Genomic DNA, 27,623 nt, shown 5'->3' with positions numbered 1-27,623 from the left:
TAAATTTTGTTTTATGGTTTATGAAGTATTCATTATGTGAGCTGCTCTGTCATTATATGAATGATTTTAATGAAATTTAGTCATGGACCGGGTGTGGTGGCTCACGCCTGTAATCCCAACACTTTGGGAGACCAAGGTGGGAGGATCACTTGAGGTCAGGGGTTCAAGATCAATTTGGCCAACATGGTGAACCCTCCTACTAAAAATACAAAAACCAGCCAGGCATGGTGGTACACACCTGTAATCCCAGCTACTGGGAGGCTGAGGCAGGAGAATAGCTTTAACCTGGGAGACAGAGGTTGTAGTGAGCTGAGATTGCACCTCTGCACTCCAGCCTGGGAGACAGAGGAAGACTCCAACTCAAAAAAAAAAAAAAAAAAAGAAAGAAATTTAGTCATCCACACAAAATAATTTTTAGCTGTAATTCTAAAATTAGTTTGCTAAATTATATTTTATTTAGTTGGAACATTCCATTTTGTTCTTTTAATTGGAGAACCCTATATAAGCCTACTTTTCTTATTGTTTTTTTCACTTTTTATAATGGATGTAAGTAAATTTATTCATTGATTGGGCCAATTTGTTCAGGTAAGTACCAGGGAAGCTTCATAAGTCATGAGAATGTTTTTATATCAAAATGTAGCAAACAAGCATGATGGTGCTTGCTGTGTAACAGATGCTCCATAATAAGGCATAAATACTCCTGTGAAACTTGCAACTTCATGTTCAGAGGTGGAAAATATCAAAGTTAAACAATTGATTCTTCATGTGGCGAGTACTTTTTTTTCAGGCTGCAAAGCTGAATTTTGCTGAATTTAAAAAGAAGTTCTGCTTCGTTTATTTTCTAATTATCTTAAGTTTTGTTTTTTTTTTATATGTATTCCACCCATGTATGCATCATAGCCCTTCTTCTTTTTCTATGTTATGCCTACAGTTTTCCCACTGTTTTCTTCATGCCATGTCATTTCATACGGTGTTTTGTGGGTTTTGATGAGAACTGTGGTATTTTTTAATGCACTGAAAAATTGGTTTCAACTGGAGAGTTTGCTTATCAATGTAACTTTTAGATCAGTTAATTAAGATAAAAGGCATACACTGTCCACAGGAGAGAGGATTAAATCAGTTAGCATGGTGCTTCTTGCTTTGTAAAAAGAAAAAATATTGTTTGTAAAAAGAAAATCTTACTAGATTCTTACCCAAAGTGTGACAAATATAAAATTTGCTAGAAAATATATCATAGAAATTAAAATTTTAAGAGAGTTTATGGTAAGTAAACCATATTAAATTTAATTTTTTCTTTTTTTTTTAAGACAGTCTCACTGTGTCACCCAGGCTGGAGTGCAGTGACACAATCTGGGCTCACTGCAACCTACATCTTCCAGATTCAAGCGATTCTTCTGCCTCAGCCTCCCTAGTAGCTGGGATTACAGGCACCCACCATCATGCGTGGCTAATTTTTGTGTTTTTATAGAGACAGGGTTTCACCATGTTGGCCAGGCTGGTCTCGAACTCCTGACCTCAGGGGATCCACCTGCCTTGGCCTCCCAAAGTGCTGGGATTACAGGCGTAAGCCACCGTGCCTGGCCTAAATTGAATTTTTTATGATATAGCACAACTCGCATTTCCAGGCAGGATCTTCTGTTTTTACATGTGAATGTTAAAAATTGCAAAACAACAAAATGACCTTTGTAGATTTGGAATAATATTTCTTTTTCATATTGCTATTCCAATTTTGAGGAATTTCTCACTCTTATTTTTTAAATTTTGTTTAGTGGGTGAAGGTTAGCCTACAGTTTTTATGGTTATACACCTAAGTGTAGCCTCAATTATTTTCTCTGGAAAACTTTTGGAAATCATGATAGCTTTTGGATTAAAACATTTTTTGTTATTTTGCATGGAGATTAGTTTACTGTGTTCACAGAGTGGCCAGTCATGGGACCATAAGTAACACCTCCTCTTTTAGTGTCTTTCATACCATTACCATCAGCACCAGAAGCTCCAGGTGCCCCAAGCTTAAAATAAAGTGCTAAAGTACATTGGCTCCTCCCATGCACTGTGCTGGATTTAAAACATGCTGTCAAGGCCAGATGCGGTGGCTCATGCTTGTAATCCGAGCACTTTGGGAGGCCGAGTAGGGTAGATCACCTGAGGTCAGGAGTTCAAGACCAGCCTGGCCAAACATGGCGAAAACCCATCTCTAATGAAAATACAAAAATTAGCTGGGTGTAACGGCACACTCCTGTAATCCCAGCTACATGGGAAGCTGGGGCAGGAGAATCGCTTGCACCCGTGAGGCAGAGATTGCAGTGAGCAGAGATGGCACCATTGCATTCCAGCCTGGGCTACAAGAGCAAAACTGTCTCAAAACAAAAAAGAAAACAAAAACCATGCTGTCAAGTATCAAAATTCCTATGGTTATGACCGACATATGATAGAACAGTACAAAAACTATTTTGTATACTATTCAGCCAAGTTTATGACAAAGACACAGACATTATTTGAAATGCTGTTATCTTTCTATAAGGTTTTAGAAATGTATTCTCTAACTTGAAAGAGAAAATGTGTATTCTGTAAAACAGCATTTTGAAGTATATACAGGTGGTCAAATGCTTAGCTTTATGTAATTAATGCTTTATCTCAAATAGTTAACATTTTGGTGTGAGATTACATAACATTGTCTTAGCATTTTTCAAACATAACAAATGCAATATTATAAACTATAGTCGCAATGCTGAACAATCTTGAACTTATTCCTCCTATCCAACTATACGTATTCTTTGACAGATATCTTTCCAATTCCCCCATTTTTTGTAAATACCTTGGCATCTGGTGGTCACCGTTTTGCTCTCCACATCAATGAGATTAAGTTTTTTCAAATCCATGTGTAAGTGAAATAATGAGATAGTAATTTTGTAACTGGCTTATTTCAAGTAATATAATGTCCTTCAGGTTAATCCATGTGATTGAAAATAGAATTTTCTTTTAAATATAAATAGTATTCCATTGTGTATATATGCCATATTGTCTTTATTTACTTATTAGATGTTGAACTGTTGACTGTATAATTTGGCTGTTGGGAAGAGTGCTGGAAAGCAACATAGAAGGATGAATATTTCTTCATTCTGATTTTGTTTTGAATACATATCCAATAGTGCAATTGCTGTATTTTTTTTTTGCATCTTTCTTTTTTTTATTATTAATTTTTTTTGCATACAAAAACAATAAACATTTTCTAAAAATACATACAAACAAAAAGATGCGTATCAAACATATTAGGAAGGTTGCACATGGGAAGTCGGGGAATAGAAATGGGGGTGGGAGTTAAAATAAATGAGAGAGGGACTTTATATGGATCAGTGATAATAACTCAATCCTCTATTTGACAAAGAAGAGGGAGAAGGAAGAGGAAGAAAAAGAAAGTGGGATAAAGGATCAGAAAGGGAGGAAAATAGAAAAAATTAGAGTATGACTCCAGGGTAGACCTGTTTTGTTGTCATTGAGTTGGTTGGTTGGTTTGTCTGTCGTATTCTTCATGTTTCGCCAAGTTGGCCAGACTGGTCTCGAACTCCTAGCCCGAAGTGATCAACCCGCCTCGCCCCCCAGAGTGCCGGGACCACAGGCGTGAGCCACCACGTCCAGCCCCCACATTGCTTCTGGCCTCCGTGGTAGACCTCCCAGACGGAGCGGCCAGGCAGAGGAGCTCCTCACTTCTACCCAGACACAGGGCGGCCGGGCAGAGGGGCTCCTCACTTCCCAGACGGGGCAGCCAGGCAGAGACGCTCCTCACTTCTTCCCAGACGATAGGTGGCCGGGCAGAGGCGCTCCTCACTTCCCAGACGATGGGTGGTCGGGCAGAGGCGCTCCCCACTTCCCAGACGATGGGTGGCCGGGCAGAGGCGCTCCTCACTTCCCAGACGATGGGCAGCCGGGCAGAGGCGCTCCTCACCTCCCAGACGATGGGTGGCCGGGCAGAGGCACTCCTCACTTCCCAGATGGGGCAGCCGGGTAGAGGCGCTCCTCACCTCCCAGACGATGGGTGGCCGGGCAGAGGCGCTCCTCACCTTCCAGACGATGGGTGGCCGGGCAGAGGCGCTCCTCACCTTCCAGACGATGGGTGGCCGGGCAGAGGCGCTCCTCACCTCCCAGACGATGGGTGGCCGGGCAGAGGCGCTCCTCACCTCCCAGACGATGGGTGGCCGGGCAGAGGCGCTCCTCACCTCCCAGACGGGGCGGCCGGGCAGAGGCGCTCCTCACTTCTTCCCGGACGGGGCGGCCGGGCAGAGGCGCTCCTCACTTCTTCCCGACGGGGCAGCCGGGCAGAGGCGCTCCTCACTTCTTCCCGGACGGGGCGGCCGGGCAGAGGCGCTCCTCACTTCCCAGACGGTGGGTGGCCGGGCAGAGGCGCTCCTCACTTCCCAGACGGTGGGTGGCCGGGCAGAGACGCTCCTCACTTCTTCCCGGACGGGGCGGCCGGGCAGAGGCGCTCCTCACTTCTTCCCGGACGGGGCGGCCGGGCAGAGGCGCTCCTCACTTCTTCCCGGACGGGGCGGCCGGGCAGAGGCGCTCCTCACTTCTTCCCGGACGGGGCGGCCGGGCAGAGGCGCTCCTCACTTCTTCCCGGACGGGGCGGCCGGGCAGAGGCGCTCCTCACTTCTTCCCGGACGGGGCGGCCGGGCAGAGGCGCTCCTCACTTCTTCCCGGACGGGGCGGCCGGGCAGAGGCGCTCCTCACTTCTTCCCGGATGGGGCGGCCGGGCAGAGGCGCTCCTCACTTCTTCCAGACGGGGCGGCCGGGCAGAGGCGCTCCTCACTTCTTCCCGGACGGGGCGGCCGGGCAGAGGCGCTCCTCACCTCCCAGACGATGGGAGGCCGGGTAGAGGCACTCCTCACTTCCCAGACGATGGGTGGCCGGGCAGAGGCCCTCCTCACTTCCCAGACGGGGCGGCCGGGCAGAGGCGCTCCTCACTTCCCAGACAGGGTGGCCGGGCAGAGGCGCTCCTCACTTCCCAGACGATGGGTGGCTGGGCAGAGGCGCTCCTCACTTCCCAGACGGGGCGGCCGGGCAGAGGCGCTCCTCACTTCCCAGACGGTGGGTGTCCGGGCAGAGGCGCTCCTCACTTCCCAGACGGTGGGTGGCCGGGCAGAGGCGCTCCTCGCTTCCCAGACGGTGGGTGGCCGGGCAGAGGCGCTCCTCGCTTCCCAGACGGTGGGTGGCCGGGCAGAGGCGCTCCTCGCTTCCCAGACGGTGGGTGGCCGGGCAGAGGCGCTCCTCGCTTCCCAGACGGTGGGTGGCCGGGCAGAGGCGTTCCTCACTTCCCAGACGATGGGTGGCTGGGCAGAGGCGCTCCTCACTTCTTCCCGGATGGGGCGGCCGGACAGAGGCGCTCCTCACTTCTTCCCGGATGGGGCGCCCGGGCAGAGGCGATCCTCATTTCTTCCCGGATGGGGCAGACGGGCAGAGGCGCTCCTCACTTCCCAGACGGGGCAGCCGGGCAGAGGCGCTCCTCACTTCCTCCCGGACGGGGCGGCCGGGCAGAGGCGCTCCTCTCCTCCCAGACGATGGGAGGCCGGGCAGAGGCGCTCCTCACTTCCCAGACGATGGGTGGCCGGGCAGAGGCGCTCCTCACTTCTTCCCGGGTGGGGCGGCCGGGCAGAGGCGCTCCTCACTTCCTCCCGGACGGGGCGGCCGGGCAGAGGCGCTCCTCTCCTCCCAGACGATGGGAGGCCGGGCAGAGGCGCTCCTCACTTCCCAGACGATGGGTGGCCGGGCAGAGGCGCTCCTCACTTCCCAGACGGGGCGGCCGGGCAGAGGCGCTCCTCACTTCCCAGACGGTGGGTGGCCGGGCAGAGGCGCTCCTCACTTCCCAGACGGTGGGTGGCCGGGCAGAGGCGCTCCTCACTTCCCAGACGGTGGGTGGCCGGGCAGAGGCGCTCCTCACTTCCCAAACGGTGGGTGGCCGGGCAGAGGCGCTCCTCACTTCCCAGACGGTGGGTGGCCGGGCAGAGGCGCTCCTCACTTCCCGGACGGGGCGGCCGGGCAGAGGCGCTCCTCACTTCCTAGACGGTGGGTGGCCGGGCAGGGGCGCTCCTCACTTCCCAGACGGTGGGTGGCCAGGCAGGGGCGCTCCTCACTTCCCAGACGGTGGGTGGCCGGGCAGAGGCGCTCCCCACCTCCCAGACCGGGCGGCCGGGCAGAGGCGCTCCCCACCTTCCAGATGGGGCGGCGGCCGGGCAGGGGCTGCAATCCCAGCACCCTAGCAGGCCAAGGCAGGCGGCCGGGGGGTAGAGGCTGCCGCGAGGCCAGACCACGCCACCGCACTCCAGCCCGGGCAACACCGAGCACTGGGTGAGCGAGACTCCGTCTGTAGTCCCAGTACCTCGGGAGGCTGAGGCGGGCAGAGCACTCGGCGTCAGGAGCTGGCGACCAGCGTGGCCAAGATGGCGAACGCGTGCCTGCATCCAAAGGAGAAAAGGCAGGCAGCGGTGGCGCGTGCCGGCAGTCCCAGGCAGCAGCAAGCCGAGTAGATTGTAGCCTGGGCCAGAGAGGGAAAGAAAGAAAGAAAAGAAAGAAAGAGAGAGAGAAAGAGAGAAAGAGAGAGAGAGAGAGAAAGAAAGAAAGGAAGGAAGGAAGGCGCAATTGCTGTATTATATACTAGTTTGATTTTAAGTTTTTTTGAGTAATCTCTATTTTATTATTCATAATGGCTGTCCTCATTTACATTCAAACCAACAGTGTGTAAGCATTTTCTTTTATTGACATCTTTACCAACTAACACTTTTTTCTTTTATTTACTTATTTATTTATTTATTTATTTATTTTTGAGACAGTCTCACTGTGTCACCCAGGCTGGAGTGCAGTGGTGCGATCTTGGCTCACTGCAACCTCCGCTTCCCGGGTTCAAGCAATTCTCCTGCCTCAGCCTCCCAAGTAGCTGGGATTACAGGTCCCTGCCAACATGCCCGGCTAATTTTGTATTTTTTGTAGAGATGGGGTTTTGCCATGTTGGCCAGGTTTGTCTCGAACTCCTGACCTCAGGTGATCTACCTGCCTTGACCTCCCAAAATGCTGGGATTACAGGCATGAGGCATTGCATCCGGCCTTTTTAAAATTTTTAGTTAGCGTCATTCTAACGAGTGAGTTGATATCTCATAGTCTTTTTTGGCTTGCTTTCCCTAATAAGAATTGACATTTGGCTGGGCGCAGTCGCTTACACCCGTAATCTCAGCACTTTGCAAGGCCAAAGCGGGTGGGTCACCTGAGGTCAGGAATTCGAGACCAGCCTGGCCAACATGGTGAAACCCTGTCTCTTCTAAAAATACAAAAATTAGCTGGGTATGATGACACACGTCTGTAATCCCAGCTACTTAGGAGGCTGAGGCAGGAGAATCGCTTGAACCCATGAGGTAGATGTTGCAGTGAGACGAGATCATGCCACTACGCTCCAGCCTGGGTGACAGAATGAGACTCCATCTCAAAAAAAAAAAAAAAAAGACATTTAGCATTTTTAAATATATCTATTTGCCATATGTATGTATTTTCTTGAAAAATATGTGTTTTGCTTTTTTTTTTTTTTTTTTTTTGAGATGGAGTCTTGCTCTGTTGCCCAGGCTGGAGTGTAGTGGCATGATCCCTCAGCCTCCCGAGTAGCTGCAACTACAGGCGCCCACCACCACAGCTGACTAATTTTTTGTATTTTTAGTAGAGATGAGGTTTCACCATGTTGGCCAGGCTTTTCTCGATCTCCTGACCTCGTGATCTGCCTGCCTGAGCCTTCCAAAGTGCTGGGATTACAGGCATGAGCCACTGTGCCCAGCCGGCTCATTTTCAATAGTTATTTGTTTTATGTTGTATAGTCATTTAATTTTCTCATATATTTTTGATATTAACGCCTTGTCCCATTTTTTAGTTATCCTGTTGATTGTATTCTATGCAGCAGCATTTTAATTTGAAGTATTCTGACTCATTTATTTTTTCCTTTTGTTCCCTGGGATTTTGAGTTTAAATATTAATGGGGCCTTCTCTCTGGTTTTTGTTGTTGTTGTTGTTGTCTGTTTGTTTGTTTTTGTAGTAGTAGTAGTAGTAATAGTAGTTTGAGAGTTTCAGGCCTTACATTTTAGTATCTAATTTATTTTGAGTGGATTTTTATATGTGGTGTGAGTTAGGGTCTCCTTTTGTTGCTCTGCATGTGGCCATAAAGTTTTCTCAACATAATTTTCTATCTTTTTCCTAAGAAATTGTCACTTTTATTTAAAATCAGTTAGCTGTAAGTACATGGCTATATTTCTGGAATCTTTTTTTTTGCTGAGTTGGCCTAGTGTCTGTTTTTATTCAAGCACCATACTGTTTTTGTTACTGTAGTTTTGTAGTATATTTCAAAGTCAGGTAGGGTGATAGATTCACTTTTTTCTGTTTGATTGCTTTGGCTATTGAGGGTCTTTTGTGGTACAATATACATTGTAGATGTATTTTTTAAGAATTTGTATTAAGTATGTCACTGATATTTTCATTGAGGTTGCATTATATCTTTAGGTTATTTTGTGTAATACAAATATTTAACAATATTAATAATGGCAGTTCATTAATGATTAACTTTTTAATTCATGTATTAATTTCTTTAATTTTTTTAGAGTATAATGTAAAGTGCTTCAAAATTGATTAAATTTATTTCAAATTATAGTTACTACAGTTACTGTAGATGGAATTGTTTTTTAAATTCATTTTGAGATAGTTTATAGAAATGCTACTGACATTTGGATATTGGTTTTGTATCCCACGTGTTTAATAAATTTGTTTATTAGTTTTAATAGTTTTTGGTAAAGTCTTAGGCTTTTCTTAGGATTATGTATAGGGATAAAAGATTATTTATTATTATTTATTATTATTTTTTGAGACAGAGTTTCGCTCTTGTTGCATAGGCTGGAGTGCAATGGTGTGATCCCGGCTCACTGAAACCTCTGCCTGCCACATTCAAGCAATTCTCCTGCCTCAGCCTCCTGTGTAGCTGGGATTACACGCATGCGCCACCACACCCGGCTAATTTTTGCATTTTCAGTAGAGATGGGTTTCACCATGTTGGCCAGGTTGGTCTCGAACTCCTGACCTTAGGTGATGCACCTGCCTCGGCCTCCCTAAGTGCTGGAATTACAGGTGTGAGCCACAGCACCCAGCCTGAGATAAAAGATTATCATACAGTGATAATTTGACTCCTTTTTTCCCATCTGGATGCCTTTGATTTTATTCTTTAATTTCTCTGTCTTGGACATTTAGTACTATGTTTAGTAAGACTGAAGAAAGTGCACATCCTTGACTTGTTTTAGCTCTTAGAGTAAAATCTTATAGCATTTCCCTGTTCAGTATGTTAATAGCTGTGCATTTTTTGTTATATTTGACATTTATTGCATTGAGGTGCCTTTGTCCTATACCTAAATTTTTCAGAGATTTATCATGGGGGAATGTTGAATTTTGTCAAGCTTTTATTCTCCATGTATTTAAATGCTAGAGATGTAAGAATCACAACTAATTCTACATAAATACAAAATATCTTCAGAGACCACTATGAACATCTCTACGCATGCAGACTAGAAAATTTAGAGAAAATAGATAACTCCTGGATACACACAACTTTCCAATATCAAACCATGAAGAAACAGAAGTTTTGAACAGACCAAACATGTATAAAATGTATAATGATATGAAAATTAATTTAAAAAACATTGCCAACCATAAAGAGCCCTGTATCATATAAAATCACAGCCAAATTTTACCACATATAAAAAGATGATCTGGTACTAGTCTTACTGAATGTATTCCAAAATATCAAGGTGGGGTTCTGCCCTAACTCATTATATGAAACCGGTGTCACTTTGATACCAAAATCTAGTAAAGACCCAACAAAAGAGAAAACTGGAAACCAGTATTCCTGGTGAACCATTGAAGCAAAAATCCTTCATGAAATACAAGTAAACTATGCCGGGCGCATTGGCTCACGCTTGTAATCCCAGCACTTTGGGAGGCCGAGGCGGGCGGATCACAAGGTCAGGAGATCAAGGCCATGGTGAAACCCCGTCTCTACTAAAAATACAAAAAATTAGCCGGGCATGGTGGCGGGCGCATGTAGTCCCAGCTACTCGGAGAGGCTGAGGCAGGAGAATGGCGTGAACCCGGGAGGCGGAGCTTGCAGTGAGCCGAGATTGCGCCACCGCACTCCAGCCTGGGCAACAGAGCGAGACTCCGTCTCAAAAAAAAAAAAAAAAAAGAAAGAAATACAAGTAAACTGAGTTTATAAGCAAATCCAAATATTTTGGCACAATCATGTGAGGTTCATTTCATGTGTGCAAAGATGTTTTGTCATATGCAAGTGATTAAGTGCAATTCACTATGTAAAGATACTTAAAAGCAAAAAATTACATGATTAACACAACACATGCAGAAAAAGCATTAAAGAAAATTTAATGTTAAAACATGAAAATATTCTTAACAAATGACATTGATGAAACATACCTCAAAATAATAAGAGCCATCTGTGACAAATCTTCATCCAACATCATACTGAACAGGCAAAAGCTGGATTTATTCTTCATAAGAATAAAAATTAGACAAGAATATAGACTTTGAACAGTCTTATTCAACATAGTTCTGAAAGTTTTAGCCAGAGCGGTGCAACAAGATAAAGAAATAAAAGGCATCCAAATGGGAAGAGAGGAAGTCAAGTTATCTTCACTGATGATAAAATTCTCTATGTAGAAAACTTTAAAGATTTCACCAAATGTGTGCTAAGCCTAAAAAATGGCTTCAGTAAAATTTCAGGATACAAAATCAACAAACACAGATAAGTAGCATTTCTGTCCACCAATAATATTCAAACTGAGAACAAAATCAAGAACACAGTCCTATTTACGATAGCCACATACACACAAAACTAATAGAAATACATTCAATCAAGGAAGTAAAATATTTCTACAAGAAGTGCAAAACAATGCTGAAAGAAATTAGAGGCAATGCAAATAAATAAAAAAGCATTATATACTCATAGACTTCAAAAACCAATATAATTAAAATATCCATGCTACCTAAAGTAACCTACAGATTAAGTGCTATTTCTATCAAACTCTCAGTGCCATTTTTTATAGAATTAGAAAAAGAAAACTAATCTATTATTCTTTTTTTGAGATGGAGTTTCACTCGTCGCCAGGCTGGAGTGCAGTGGCGCGATCTCAAGCTCACTGCAACCTCCGCCTCCCGGGTTCAAGCGATTCTCCTGCCTCAGCCTCCTGAGGAGCTGAGATTACAGGTGCCCACCACCGGGCCCTGCTAATTTTGTATTTTTAGTAGAGACAGGGTTTCACCATGTTGATCAGGCTGGTCTCAAACTCCTGACCTCATGATCCACCTGCCTTGGCCTCCCAAAGTGCTGGGATTACAGGCGTGAGCCACCGCGCCCAGCAAAGAAAAATAATTTATATGTAAGAATAAAAGATCCCAAATAGCCAAGGCAAGTTTAGAAAAATAACCTGGAGGCCTCCTATTACCTGATTTAAAATTGTACTACAAACTACAGTAACCAGTATTACATGGTTCTGGTATGAAAATATACATTTAGATCAATGGAGGAGAGAGCCCTGAAACAAAGGTACACTTTTACAACCAACTTAATTTTCACAAAGCCCACAGAAATTAACAAAGGGAAAATAACTCCTTAATAAATGGGGTCTGGGCGCAGTGCCTCGCCTATAATCCCAGCACTTTGGGAGGCCAAAGCTGGCAGATCACGAGGTCGGGACTCTGAGACCACCCTGGCCAACATGGTGAAACCCCATCTCTAATAAAAGTACAAAAGTTAGCCGGGCGTGGTGGTGGGCGCCTGTAGTCCCAGCTACTCAGGAGGTGGAGGTTGCAGCGAGCCAAAATCGCACCACTGCACTGCAACCTGGGTGACGGAGCAATACTCTGCCTCAAAAAATAATAATAATAATAATAAATGGTACTGGGAAAACTGGTTAGTCATATGCAGAAAAAAGTCGACCCCTACCTCTTTCCATATAGAAAATATAAGTCAAGATAGATTCAAGACTTATCTGTGAGTCTTCAAGCTACAAAAATCCTAGAAGAACCGTTAGAAAGGACTTTCCTAGACACTGGCCTCTGGAATGAATTTATGAATATCTTAAAAGTGAGTGCAACAAAAATAAAAATCAAAAATTGGCATCTAATTAAAGAGCTTCTGCACAGCCAAGGAAACTATGAACAAAGGAAACAGACACCCTACAATATGAAATAAAATATTTGCAAAGTGCATACAAGTGATTAATATATCAAATCTATAAGAAATTTGACAAAGCAGAAAAATAATATCGACACCTCTCTAAGACATGAGTTGCCAATAAACATTAAAAAAAGTTTACCATCCCTAATCATCAGAGATGTAAATCAAAATGACAATGTGATACCTTTTCACACCAGTTAGAACGGCTGTTATTATAAGTCAAAAAATAACATGTTGAAGTTGTGGAGAATGCAATGTTGGTGGAAATACATAAAATTTAGCCCCTGTGGAAAGCAGTTTGGGGATTTCTCAAAGAACTAAAAATAGAGTTGTGGCTTAACCCATCAGCCCCATTGATCCCAAAGGAGAATAAATTATTTTGCCAAAAAGACCCTTGCACTCACATGTTTATTGCAGCAAAACTCACAATAGCAAAAGACAGAATTAAACAGGGTGCCTATAAATCCTAGATTGGATAAGAAAAATGAGACACTTATACAGCATGCAATACTATGCAACCACAGAAAAGAGTGAGGTAATGTCCTTTGTTGCAACATGAATGCAGCAGAAGGCCATTAATGTAAAAGGTAGACGAGCATTGAAAAACTACTTATCAGGTGTAGTGCACGCTACTTGGGCAATGAGATTGTTAAGTGTCCAAACCTCAACACCATGCAGCATACCATCTGCTACAAATCTGCACCTGTATTCCCTAAATCTGAAATAGAAATAACAAGATGTTTTGTGGGATAATGACATGTTATATTTCTTTACTTCCAAGTTTATGGTTGGAATTAGAGGTGAAATAATTATTTACTCCTTGAGGCATGGGAGTAAATGTTTCTATACCAGGTCTCCCAACATTTTGTAAGCTATCTTCTCTGAAAGCTCTTGGCCTATAGCCCAAGATGTGTTTTATTCCCAAGTGTGCAGTTAAAATAGATGACTCTACATCTGTATTTCTTATGTATTAACCATACACCAGACCATATAGTTAATTTATTACTCTTTTTGAGGAAAAGCGGTAGGTGATTTAATCACATTTTTTAAAAAAGAATGAACCATTTTTGAAAATATGAGGCTGGGAAGATCATGCTAAATTATTGAGTTAACAAAAGAAAACATTTTTCTTAAAAACATAGAAGTCTTATGACCGTAGCTTAAGAATGATGAAACAGAGATTGTGGGTTAAGACCACACTGCTGCAACCATTCCATCACAGTCATTCTCAAGAAAAAATAATAATAATAATGGGTCAGAAGGAATTTTTAGAATTTTTTTTTTATTCCATTAAAGTGTTACATTTTTGTTTGCTTCATTCTTTTTTCTTTTTTTGAGATGGAGTTTTGCTCTTGTCACCCAGGCTGGAGTGTAATGGCACGATCTCGGCTCACTCCAACCTCCACCTCCTGGGTTCAAGCGATTCTCCTGCATCAGCCTCCCGAGTAGCTAGGACTACAGGTGCTTGCCACCATGCTCGGCTAATTTTTGTATTTTTAGTAGAGAGGGGGTTTCACCATGCTGGTCAGGCTGGTCTCAAACTCCTGACTTCAGGTGATCCATCCGCCTCGGCCTCCCAAAGTGCTGGGATTACAGGCATGAGCCACTGCGCCCAGCCCATTATTTTTCATATAGAAGTCTGTACGTCAACAAAAGATGCCGTGAATTTCAAGTTAACATGCCCACACATACGTTCTCCCTAGAAATGTATTCCTGTGTTTACAGTAAAGGTGTAACATTTCTGATCTTTGGGCTGCTGTGTTTGTGTGAAATAGGGCAGCAAGTAAAGCAGAGTCAACCATGACTTTCTAGTTTCAACAGCCACAGCTCTGAAATTTAATGTTATGTCAACTGGAAATAATGACAGTATTTCAAAACTGAAAAAAATTGATAACTTTATATTTTTAGTTAATTATAATTTATAAAAACTAGATTCTGAATTGTTATTTTAAACAACTTGAACATGCAGATACCTAAAAGTTTCATCTGGATGATAGTATTAATATTTTAATAGCTTATATTCTGGATCAAATTTTGTTCTTTGTGTTTACTGGAAAGCAATTATTTATCTTCTAAGTGTAAATAAAGGAAAGGCTTTCCATAATCCTAATCATACAGATCTCCTAAAATTAGCACTATGTTTAGATTTGAATAAAATTCATAGCCCCATAAGTAATGTAAATGTTAATATTTCTTTCTAATACAAGTGAAATAACAATAGAAATAAGTTGTTAAAATGAGTTTTAAAAAACTTCACATTTTATTAAATAGCATTTAATGCCACATTATAAGTGACTAATCAGTAATTTGAATCTATTTTATTCACTGAGAGGACTTAATATTCTTATTCAATCAAAAAAAGTTATTATACTCTTTCTGAAACTTTCAGAAACTGTAGACCACTCAATATATAATAAGGTACATGGATACCACAAATATTCTATATAATAGGCTCATCCTTTTAATATAAATATTCAATATATTTCAAAAGTAAAATTGGTGGCTCTTAGAAATCATGAGAGGAAAACCATTGTTAGTATTCATTTATCAAAGTGTGTTAAGCTTAGTAATGAGTACTTTTTTTTTCTTTCTTTTTTTTTTTTTTTTTTTTTTGATGATGGAGTCTCGCTTTGTTGCCCAGGCTGGAGTGCAGTGGCACAATCTCGGTTCACTGCAACCTCTGCCTCCTGGGCTCAAGTAATTCTCCTGCCTCAGCCTCCCGAGTAGCTGGGATTACAGGCGCCTGCCAACACGCTTGGCTAATTTTTGTGTTTTTAATAGAGACAGGGTTTCACCGTGTTGGCCAGGCTGGTCTGGAACTCCTGACCTCAGGTTATCCACCTGCCTCGGCCTCTCAAAGTGCTGGGATTACAGGCATGAGCCACTGCACTTGGCCTTAATGTATTTTAAATATATATATTTAAATAACTTTTTTTCTCTAACAAGTGAAAAAAAATATTTACAAATTTAGAGAGGTTTTACTCCGAACAGTTGTTTAGAGTCTGTCTTTAAAGGTATTATATTATTTTTAATATTAAAAATCAACGTACTTTATTTCTGAGTGTTGGTTCAGACTATTCATAGTATTAAAAGTTTACTAACTTACATCACTAACTGAGCAAGCCATTAGAAATAAAATATGTAAGCCGGGCGCGGTGGCTCATGCTTGTAATCCCAGCACTTTGGAAGGCCGAGGCAAGCAGATCACCTGAGGTCAAGAGTTTGAGACTGGCCTGGCCAACATGGTAAAACCCCGTTTCTATTAAAAATACAAAAACTAGCTGGGCGTGGTGGTGCACACCTATCCTCCCAACTACTCAGGAGGCTGAGGCAGGAGAATCGGTTGAACCTGGGAGGCGGATGTTGCAGTGAGCTGAGACTGCACTCCAGCCTGGGCAACAGAGCGAGACTCCATCTCAAAAAAAAAAACCATACAAATTATGTGACTACAAATATGAAAATATTTTTTTCTCTTTATAAAATTTTTGAATCGGCCTTTGATTATGAAATATTCTACTTATGTAGGTACTACTTATATAAACTTGAATTCAGTTTTCATTAAAATGTTTCTGTTACTTCTGCCCTTTTTCATCATCCCTCTGCTTGTCTATTACTTCATGTTTTCCAGAGGAACTTACAAGTTCTCAGTAAATGATGCCTTAAACATGGGTTTAGATTTTGCCGTCCATAGTCTGCATCGTAATCCTGTTAAAAGGAAGGTCCATGTTTTCTTTTTCTGATCAGTAGTTTGAGAACGCATGAGTTGCTGTTAAATAATCTATGATTTTTTTTGTGGAAATACTGATCACTTGTTTTTTCTTTTTTTTTTGAGACAGAGTCTCGCTCTGTCGCCTAGGCTGGAGTGCAGTGGCACGATCTCGGCTCACTGCATGCTCTGCCTCCCGGGTTCACGCCATTCTCCTGCCTCAGCCTCTCTGAGTAGCTGGGACTACAGGCGCCCGCCACCACGCCCGGCTAATTTCTTGTATTTTTTAGTAGAGACGGGGTTTCACCGTGGTCTCGATCTCCTGACCTCGTGGTCCGCCCGCCTCGGCCTCCCAAAGTGCTGGGATTACAAGCGTGAGCCACCACGCCTGGCCTCTTTTTTTTTTTTTCGAGACACAGTCTCCCTCTGTCACCCAGGCTGGAGTGCAATGGTCGATCTGGGCTCACTACAACCTCCACCTCCTGGGTTCAAGTGATTCTCCTGTCTCAGCCTCTTGAGTAGCTGGGATTATAGGAGCGTGCCACCACATCCAGCTAATTTGTTGTATTTTTAGTAGAGATGAGGTTTCCCCATGTTTGTCGGGCTTGTCTTAAACTCTAGGCCCCAAAGTGCTGGGATTATAGGTGTGAGTCACCATGCCCAGCCATTCAATTATTTTTTCATATGAACATTTTTTAAATATAACAAGTGCTGAAGGAATAGTAAAACAATCTCTTATGTACCCAGCATGTGGATTCAAAAATTAATATTTTGCCACGCTTTTGTATGTCCATATCCATGTGTTTATTTTGTGTGCTGAGGCATCATGATGTTTTACTTCTAAAAAATTAAATATGTATTTTCTACCAAAAAAAGCAGCTCCCGGCTGGGCGTGGTGGCTCATGCCTGTAATGCCAGCACTTTGGGAGGCAGACGCGGGCAGATCACCAGACGTCAGAAGTTCGAGACCAGCCTGGCCAACATAGTGAAACCCTGTCTCTACTAAAAATACAAAAATTAGTCAGGCGTGGTGACATATGCCTGTAATCCCAGCTACTTGGGAGGTTGAGGCAGGAGAATCACTTGAAGCCAGGAGGCCGAGGTTGCAGTGAGTCGAGATCGCGCCACTGCACACCAGCCTGAAGGGGTGAGTTGCCCCTCCACACCTGAGGGCGTTTCTCATCAGGTGGAAGGAGAGACTTGGAAAAGAAAGATACACAGAGACAAAATATAGAGAAAGAAAAATGGGCCCAGGGGACCAGCATTCAGCATATGGAGGACGTGCACCGGCCCCAGCCTCTTGAGTTCCCTTGGTATTTATTGATCATTATCGGGCGTTTCTCGGAGAGGGGGATGTGGCAGGACAATAGGGTAATAGTGGAGAGAAGTTCAGCAGGAAAACATGAACAAATGTCTCTGCATCATAAACAAGGTAAAGAAAAAAGTGCTGTGCTTTTGATGTGCATATACATAAACATCTCAATGCCTTAAAGAGCAGTATTGTTGCCAGCATGTTTCACCTCCAGCCCTAAGGCAGTTTTCCCCTATCTCGGTAGGTGGAATATAGGATTGGGCTTGACACGGAGACATTCCATTGCCCAGGGAAGAGCAGGAGACAGATGCCTTCCTCTTGTCTCAACTGCAAAGAGGCCTTCCTTTTTTACTAATCCTCCTCAGCACAGACCCTTTACGGGTGTCAGGCTAGGGGACGGTCAGGTCTTTCCCTTCCCATGGGGCCATATTTCAGACTATCACATGGGGAGAAACCTTGGACAATACCTGACTTTCCTAGGCAGAGGTCCCTGCGGCATTCTGTAGTGTGTGGTGTCTCTGGGTACTTGAGATTAGGGAGTGGTGATGACTCTTAACAACTATGCTGCCTTCAAGCATTTGTTTAACAAAGCACATCCTGCACAGCCCTTAATCCATTTAACCCTGAGTTGCCACAGCACATGTTTCAGTGAGCACAGGGTTGGGGGTAGAGTTACAGATGAACAGCATCTCAAGGCAGAAGAATTTTTCTTTGTACAGAATAAAATGGAGTCTCTTATGTCTACTTCTTTCTACACAGACACAGTAACAGTCTGATCTCTGTTTTTTTCCCCACACAGCCTGGGCGACAGAGCAAGACTGTCTCAAAAAAAAAAAAAAAAGGAGCTCCCCCTTATAACAAAATACCATTTCACACCTTAGAAGATTAACCGTGTTGTCCTAATATTATAGACTACCCAGTCTATGTTCACATTTTTCCAATTATCCCCAGAATGCCTTCCATAGTTTTTTTAAATTCCAGAATGTAATAAAGGTTCAAGCTTTGCATCTGGTTGCTGTCTCTTAAAAATCTGAACTTTTCTTTCTGGCCAGGTGTGGGGGCTCACACTTGTAATCCCAGCACTTTGGGAGGTCAAGGCAGACAGATTATCTGAGGTCAGGAGTTCAAGACCAGCCTACCGAACATGGAGAAACCTCATCTCTACTAAAAATACAAAAATTAGCTGGCCGTGGTGGCACGGGCCTGTAATCCCAGCTACTTGGGAGACTGAGGCAGGAGAATTGCTTGATCCTCAGAGGTGGAGGTTACAGTGAGCTAAGATGGTGCCATGCATTCCAGCCTAAGGTACAGAGCAAGAATCTGTCTCCAAAAAAAAAAAAAGCACATTCTGGGAGCCGCTTCCAGGAAGATATATAGATTCTAAAAAGGTTAAAAGATAGCGACCAGGTACATCAGCTCATACCTGGAATCCCAGCTTTAGGTAGACAGCGAGGTAAGATTGCTTGAGGCCAGGAGTTGGAAACTAGCCTGGGCCATATAATGAGAACACCATCTCTACAAAAAGTTTTTAAAAGTAATGGGGGATGGTGGCCTATGCCTGTGGTTCTAGCTACTCGGGAACCTGGGGAGAAGGATCACTTTGAGCCCAGGAATTTGAGGCTCTACTGAGCTATGACTGTGCCACTGTGCTCCAGTGTGGGCAACAGTGAGACCCTGTCTCTACAAAAAATAAATAAAGTAGGAGGGTGTCAGGCTAAGCCAAAGAAGGACATGAAGGACATCATGTTTGATAAGTATAACTGTCACTGAAGCTCGGCAGGATCTTCTTCCGGGTGTGTGAACTTGCTTAATTTCTACTTAGAAAGCTCTTCCTCCAGGCCGGGTACGGTGGCTCACGCCTGTAATCCCAGCACTTTGGGAGGCTAAGGCAGGTAGATCACCTGAGGTCAGGAGTTTGAGGCTAGCCTGACCAACATTGTGAAACCCCCTCTCTACTGAAAAACAAAAGTAGCTGGGTGTGGTGGCATGTGCCTGTAATCCCAGCTACTTGGGAGAGTAGCTGAGGCAGGAGAATCGCTTGAACCTGGGCGGTAGAGGTTGCAGTGAGCTGAGATGGTGCCACTGCACTGCAGCCTGGGCAACAAGAGTGGAATTCCGTCTCAAAGGAAAAAAAAATAAAGAAAGACAGAAAGCTCTTCCTCCATGTACCTGTAAGGATCATTGTCTTAATTTTCTTCGTGTCTTAACATGATTCTTACCTTGTCAGATTTCATCCTATCCGAAATTGAAACTACTGCTTCCCTTTTTTTCCATAGCACTTAAAACTTTTTTTTTTTTTTTTTGAGATGGAGTCTCACTTTGTCACCCAGCCTGGAGTGCATTGGTGTGATCTCAGGTTGCTGCAACCTCCACCTCCCGGGTTCAAGCAGTTCTCCTGCCTCAGCTGGAATTACCTGTAGCTGGAACTACCTGTCGCTGGAATTACAGGCACTCGCCACCATGCCCAGCTAATTTTTTGTGTGTGTGTATTTTTAATAGAGACAGGATTACACCATGTTGGCCAGGCTGGTCTTGGACTCCTGACCTCAGGTGATCCGCCCACCTCAGCCTCCCAAAGTGTTGGTCTTCATTACAGGCGTGACCCACCGCACCCAGCCCCGGCTGATTTTTCTATTTTTAGTAGAGACAGGGTTTCACCATGTTGGCCAGGCTGATCTCGAACTCCTGACCTCAAGTGGTCTTCCTGCCTCGGTCTCCCAAAGTGTTGGGATTAGAGGCATGAGCCACTGTGCCCGGACTACTTTTTAACAAACCATCTCTATTCTTATATCATGTCCAGTAGAATGTGAACTTGATGAGAGCGGGGGATATTGTCAATTTACTTCAATACTATTTACCCCTAGAGCCTAGAACTGTACCATGCACATGGTAAGGAAACAAGTATTTGTTGAATGAATATTTTGAGCAGCTGTTCTCAGACTTTTTGGTCTCAGAAACTCTTTACTTTTTTTTTTTTTCTGTAGAGATGGGGACTCACTATATTGGCCAGCCTGGTCTTGAATTCCTGGGCTCAAGTGGTTTTCCCACCTTGGCCTCCCAAAGTGTTGGGATTACAGGTGTGAGCCACTGTGTCCAGCCTTGTTCTCTCTTTCTGAAAACATTTATAACCTCCGTATTTTCTGTGTTGAAATGTCACGGTAATGTGTCTAGGTATGGGTCTGATTCTTACTCAAGTGGGCCCTTCGACTTAGAGTAGAGGCAGTTTTTTTGTTCTTTGAATATTTCCTCTAATGAGTTTTCTTCTTTTTTTGGAACTTCTTTTACTCAGCTTTTATGTTTCCTTGGTGTATCCTCTGAATTTGCCATTGAAACTTCTACCTTGAATTGACACTTGTCATTTATGATCCTATTTTATCCGCCAAGTGAGCACCCAGCCATGCCTGAGTTTGCTGGGGCAAGGCAAGCCATGCCTTCTGGAACAAGGTGACTTGTTCTTGATGAATATGGATATGCTCTATCTTTCGCCCCCGCCCCCCGACAATCTTAATTTCTAAGGGAACTTTTCTTTCCATTTCTTGCTTACAAAAACCCTGACAGTCTTTCACAAAATATCTTCTACCTATTCCTGGTTGGTTTTAGTGTTGTTTGCTGGGCCTTGCCTTTATTTCCTCATAGATTTTTGCTCTTGATTTTGATGTCTTTCATGTTAGTGGGGTTAGTGGAATATTTGTTAACAGCCCACTAAAATGTGATCATAAGCTCTTTTGTGCCTGGGTGCTTGTATCCTTCAGTGGCTGAAAAGGGAAATGCTTAGTGAACCATTGGTCTCCGTCTTGCAGAAGGATTATATTGTCTGACTCCAGTGAACTCAGCCATGGCCAAGTCCTTTGTTTTAGCCAATGAAATATGAATACAAGTGACAATTATCATCTTCGAAGGGCATCTTAATGAGGTTTTGTTTGGTTGGTTTGTTTTGTTTCTGTGACAGTCCCTCTGTGTCACCCAGGCTGGAGCTGGAGTGCAGTGGCATGATCTCAGGTCACTGCAACCTCTGCCTCCCAGGTTCATGCGATTCTCATGCCTCAGCCTCCCAAACAGCTGGGACTACAGGTGCACACCACCACACCAGGCTAATTTATTGTATTTTTAGTAGAGATGGGGGTTCGCCATGTTGGCCAGGCTGTTAATGAGGTTTATTGTGGGCCTTTCAGTTTCTCCAGAGAAGGATCCTCTCGTATCTTGCCTGTAGGTATATATACCTGGTTGCCAGCATCTTTTTTTTTTTTTTTGGAGACGGAGTCTCGCTCTGTCACCCAGGCTGGAGTGCAATGGCGTGATCTCTGCTCATTGCAAGCTTCGCCTCCTGGGTTCATGCCATTCTCCTGGGTTAGCCTCCCGAGTAGCTGGGACTACAGGCGCCCGCCACTGTGCCTGCCTAATTTTTTGTATTTTTAGTAGAGATGGGGTTTCACTGTGTTAGCCCAGGATGGTCTCGATCTCCTGACCTCATGATCTGCCCACCTCGGCCTCCCAACGTGCCGGGATTACAGGCGTGAGCCACTGTGCCTGGTCAGCCAGCATCTTTTGTCTTCAGCTGCAGAATGGTGCTGCAGGTCTTACCATATATGTGGGTTTAATCTCTGATTTCCGTATAGCAGCTTATTCCTGTCATCTCATTTGCTGAATGCCCATGAGCTCTAATTAAAATTCTGCAGGGGGGCCGGGCGCGGTGGCTCATGCTTGTAATCCCAGCACTTTGGGAGGCTGAGGCGGGTGGATCACGAGGTCAGGAGATCGAGACCATGGTGAAACCCCGTCTCTACTAAAAAATACAAAAAATTAGCCGGGAATAGTGGCTGGCGCCTGTAGTCCCAGCTACTCAGAGAGGCTGAGGCAGGAGAATGGCGTGAACCCGGGAGGCGGAGCTTGCAGTGAGCTGAGATCACGCCACTGCACTCCAGCCAGGGTGACAGAGCGAGCTCCGTCTCAAAAAAAAAAAAAAAAAAATTCTGCAGGGGATAAACTTCCATTTCATATGAAGGTGTGGCCAGTGCTTTGTTCTCATGACTGGACAGTGCGTGTTCAACTGTTCCTTACACTTTTTTTTCAGCCACCATCCTTTATTCCTTTTGAATAAGGGAATTTGTACCATTTCCCCCTTTCTTATCATTTTAATGGGGTTTTGGGAGGAAGCACTTGTTGGTTGATATATTCCTTTTCTTAGAAAGATGAGTATTATTTAGCCAGGTGTGGTGGTGCACACCTGTAATCCCAGTTACACAGGAGGCTGAGGCAGGAGAATTGCTTGAACCCAGGAGGCAGAGGTTGCAGTGAACTGAGATCACACCACTGCACTCCAGCCTGGATAACGAGCGAAATTCCGTCTCAAAAAAAAAAAAAAAGAAAGAAATATGAACATTATTTTTCTTCCTTAGCATCCCAGGTAGAATTTCTAATTTTTATGTAGTTATCTTTTTCTTCTATTTGGCAATTCTTCATTATTTGTTATACAACTTGCTAAATTCTGAAATGGAAAGATTATTTTTCAAGAGTGCTCTCAGCTTTGTGGACCCATGAATGTTAATTTTCTACCTAGGTCACTTCAAGTAGGGTTCCCTTCTCATAATTTAGATGGAAAGATTAATAATATAGATTATTTTCATATTGGGAGATGGGCTACCAGAGTTAATCTCAAAAAATTGTATTGCTAGTGATGAGAAAATTAACAAATAAAAGTGATGGTAATATAAAGGTAAGATGAAGGGCTTACCATATGGCAGCCATGGTTCTGGGCACTTTATGAATTAACTCCTTCGTGCTATGGTTCTTTGTACTCCATTTTAGAAGAAGCCTGAGAAGATGATGCACAGATAGAGAGGCACCAGGACTTGGGAGGCACGTTGATCCATCTCCAGGAAAGACTGAGAAAAAGCATTGAATATAAGAAAAAATACTTCCTCTGTTCTCAGATCTTATTTGTTTTAAGGCCACACCGTTTTGAAGTTTTGAGTTTGAAACACAACCTGGACTGAAATCATGAGGGAGGTTGTGTAGGAAAGAATCATCAAGGGACTTAGTTGGGAGCTTCTCTACCACAGCTTACTCCTTATGGTATTAACCCCCTTTAAGTGTAAATGCCTTTGGTTTAAAAGGTTTGTACCTCATCTCTTACGAGAGTGTTCATACTGGAGAGAAACCCTATGAATTTACTGAATGTGGGGGAACTGTTACTCACATGTTGCATTTTGTCAAACGTGGAAGTCATGCTGAAGAGAAATCCTCTGCTTCTAAGGAGTATTGACAAGCCCTTAGCTAGATGACAACCTCACTGAGAAGCAGAAAATTCATGCTGGAGAGAAACCAGTGAAGGTAGCAATACTTCATTGAATATTCAAAAATTTTTCTGGAGAGAAAGCATCGAATGTACTGAGTATGATAATATTTCCTCTCAAACCTTATCCCTTACTCTGCATTTGGGAGATCATACACAGAGAAGCCTTATAAATGTAAGAGATGTGGAAATATCTTCAGCCAAAAGTAAATCCTCACTCATCAGGAAATTTTTACTGGAGAGAAACCTTGTGAATGTGGGAAAGCTTCCATTCAGATGTCACACCTCAACCAGCAGAGAATTTACAGTGGGGAAAACCCCTTTGCCTGTGAGGTATGTGGGAAAGTCTTCAGCCACAAGTCAAACCTCACTGAGCATGAGCATTTTCACACGAGAGAGAAACCTTTTGAATGTAGTGAGTGTGGAAAAGCCTTTAGCCAAAAGCATTATGTCATTAAACATCAGAACACTCATACCGGCGAGAAGCTTTTCGAATATAATGAATGTGGAAAATCCTTTAGCCAGAAGGAAAACCTCCTTACGCACCAGAAAATTCCCACTGGAGAAAAACCTTTTGAGTGTAAAGATTGCGGGAAAGCTTTCATTCAGAAGTCAAACCTCATCAGCCACCAGAGAACTCACACAGGAGAGAAGCCCTTTGTATGTAAGGAGTGTGGAAAAACCTTCAGTGGCAAATCCAACCTTACTGAGCATGAGAAAATCCATATTGGAGGGAAGCCTTTTAAATGTAGTGAACGTGGAACAGCCTTTGGCCAGAAGAAGTACCTCATAAAACATCAGAACATTCACACTGGAGAGAAACCCTATGAATGTAACCAAGTGGAAAAGCCTTCTCTCAGCGAACATCACTTATTGTACATGTGAGGATTCATTCAGGTGATAAACCTTACAAATGCAATGTTTGTGGGAAAGCCTTCTCTCAGAGCTCATCTCTCACTGTGCATGTGAGAAGCCATGCAGGGGAGAAGCCCTATGGTTGTAATGAATGTGGGAAAGCTTTCTCTCAGTTCTCAAACCTTGCTCTGCATTTGAGAATACACACAGGTAAGAAGCCTTATCAGTGCAGTGAATGTGGGAAAGCTTTCAGCCAGAAGTCACACCACATTAGACACCAGAAAATTCAGGCTCACTAAAAACCCCAGGAATGCCTTGAAAGCGAGAAAGCTTTCATTAGAAATTTGCACCTCATCATGCCCCAGAAATAATCCTTCTGAAGCAAAGCACCACGAATGAGGTTAACTTTGACAAGTACTAAAAACTTAAGGGACACCAGAAAATTTGTACTGAAGAGAGAGACATGCATATGATTAAAAGCCTGTGTCCCACAGAGAAACCTGCAGCAGAGATAATGGTGAAAGTTTAGGCACATTTTCACTAAAAATGGGAACAGAAAATGGAGGCCTGTTTTTTATTGCTACCACCACAGATCTGGAGATCTTCGCCGGTAACAAGAAAAATAAGTTGTAAATACTGGAAAGGAACAGACGAAAACAGATGACATGGTCATCTACAACTAATATTAAGACTCCTGTGGTATTGATTCTACCAAGCAGAAGAGATTTCAAAAAAAGACCTACGCATTTATTAGAATTTGGAATACGATGCAAGCGGCATCAGGAAGTGAGGAAATAATGGAACTATTTTTTTTAAGTGGAGGTAGTTTGTTCTCCAAGGGGGAAAAGTAGACCATGAACTATACATAAAAGTGAATCCAGAGATTAAAAACAGAAATATGGAAAAGCTATATACTAAAATGCATACGACCTTGGGAATAGGGAAACATTCCTTGGAACAATTTGAGAAATACTTAGCAGTTCTCCTTGTGAGTATGAATGCTCAGGAAATACGCGCTAGGATATTTAATGTGGCTTGATTTGTAGTAGCCAAAAATTAGAAACAACTGACACAGCCCATCACGAACAATATGGGAAATTCTTATGTAATACTATATATCTGTAAAATGCAACATAAGAAATCCACATGTATTAACAGAAAGATCCCAAAATTGTTGAGGGGGGATCAAGTTGCAGAATGATACAGATAGTACAATGACTTTTCGTAAATTTGAATTAAAAGTTTCCTCACAAAACTCAGTACTATCTATTGGTAATGGATGTATATTTGTATGTGCATGTTTTTGAAATGGATTGGAAGGATACAGACCAAACTCTTGATAGTGGTCACCTGTGAAGAGTGGAGAAGGGAAAGTAATGAGTGTGGGAGGTGGGATGTGTATTGGTTAAAGGGGACTTCAGCTTTTTATATAAACATCCACTTCTCTTTCAAAAGACTTCAAGTAAATATAAGAAGATACTGATCGATTCTGGATTGTGATATAGGGATATCTTGTCTTTTTTTGTACTTTTCTGTATTTTTAAAATTTCTCAAAATAGGAATGGGAGTGAGGATGGGAATGCTATATCTGTGGAAGTCATGTTATACTGGATTCATTTCCAATGAAATAGTAAACATTTTGTAGAACATATTTCTAAAATCTTATCACGGATGAATGGATGGACTTGCTCTCTATGTAATATGAAATTAATCGATTTTATTAAAATTTAAAAGGACAGCACCATCCAAATCTGTTTTAATTATTTTAACATGGTATACACACTATATCGGGGTCCCCAGCTCCCCCCAGCTGCATGGCAGGAGGTGAGTGGCAGGTGAGCGAGCATTGCCACCTGAGTTCCACCTCCTGCCAGATCAGCGGTGGCATTAGATTCTCATAGGAGTGCGAAACCTATTGGGAACCGTGCTTGTGAGGAATCTAGGTTGTGCGCCTCTTATGAGAATGTAATGCCTGATGATCTGAGGTGGAACAGTTTCATCCTGAAAACATCCCATCCCCATTCCTCTACCCCCACAAACCATCCACGGAAAAATTGTCTTCCATGAAACAGGTCCCTGGTACCAAAAAGGTTGGGGACCGCTGCACTATATGATCTCTGTCTTCATATTTCTAACATTTTGCAGAATGAGCTTAGGAAACTTTAACTTTTTCTTTTCTTTTCTTTTCTTTTTTTTTTTTTTGAGACGGAGTCTCACTCTATCACCCAGGATGGAGTGCAGTGGCGCGATCTCGGCTCACTGCAAGCTCCGCCTCCTGGGTTCATGCCATTCTCCTGCCTCAGCCTCTCCGAGTAGCTGGGACTACAGGCGCCCGCCACCATGCCCGGCTAATTTTTTGTATTTTTAGTAGAGACGGGGTTTCACCGTGGTCTCGATCTCCTGACCTCGTGATCCACCCGCCTCGTCCTCCCAAAGTGCTGGGATTACAAGCGTGAGCCACCGCACCCGGCCTAACTTTTTCTTAAACATACATACGCAGGCTTCATATAATTGGTCTTTTTCAGTTAGGCTGATTTTGGAATGTCAGTTTTCCTCTCCTGCATATTTCCATGGGAAACATGTGCATTAAATATTAAATTTTTGATAATATCTTTTTTTTTTTCCCATCTTGCTCTGTTGCCCAGGCCAGAATACCATGGCAGGATCTTGGCTCACTGCAATCTCCTCTGCCTACTGGGCTCAAGCCGTCCTCCCACCTCAGCCTCCCAAGTAGCTGGGACTACCGGCACGCACCACTGTCCTGTGCTAATTAAAAAAAAAAAAAAAAAAAAAGTAGCGATGGGGTCTCCGTATATTGCCCAGGTTAGTCTGAAATTCCTGGGTTGAAGTGATTCTCCATGGCCTGCTCAAGTGCTGCCATTACAGGTATGAGTCACCATGCCTGGCTAATTTTATTTTTAAGACAAAACAACTTCCCATAACTTCCACAGTTCAGTGCATTAGGTGCCAACACCTGCGTGTCTGTCTTAACCTGCGAGCTCTGTCACTCCTCCAGCTGCTGTTACAGAGAGAGAATGGGATGGGTATGAGAAAAATGGCTCAGACCCTAGACAGAGTTCTATTTTGTAAACCAGCCCTTCCTGAAAATTTTTTTATTCTTTCATCACATTATAATACAAAGAATATTATTAAAGGTTTTCTTGAATAATGGTGAATGTCAATAATACACAGCATTTGA

The 27,623-nt window shown here is 43.4% G+C and overlaps 2 protein-coding genes and 1 pseudogene across 2 annotated transcripts in view; 2 read left to right on the top strand and 1 right to left on the bottom strand.

The window, feature by feature from the left end:
* LOC129460215 (putative zinc finger protein 56) overlaps nt 1-23,539 on the top strand; it is a 37,754-nt gene extending 14,215 nt beyond the window's left edge. Inside the window, 1 exon segment of the mRNA XM_063614824.1 lies at nt 23,391-23,539. Coding sequence (XP_063470894.1) covers nt 23,391-23,539 — 149 coding nt within the window.
* Nucleotides 1-26,093, top strand: part of LOC134732303 (zinc finger protein OZF-like) — a 319,666-nt pseudogene extending 293,573 nt beyond the window's left edge.
* Nucleotides 1-27,623, bottom strand: part of LOC129459394 (zinc finger protein 431-like) — a 402,258-nt gene that overhangs the window by 335,938 nt on the left and 38,697 nt on the right.

Source organism: Symphalangus syndactylus, chromosome 13 (genome assembly GCF_028878055.3).
Source record: "Symphalangus syndactylus isolate Jambi chromosome 13, NHGRI_mSymSyn1-v2.1_pri, whole genome shotgun sequence".
Lineage (NCBI taxonomy): Eukaryota > Metazoa > Chordata > Mammalia > Primates > Hylobatidae > Symphalangus > Symphalangus syndactylus.
This window is presented reverse-complemented; position numbering and strand designations above follow the sequence as displayed.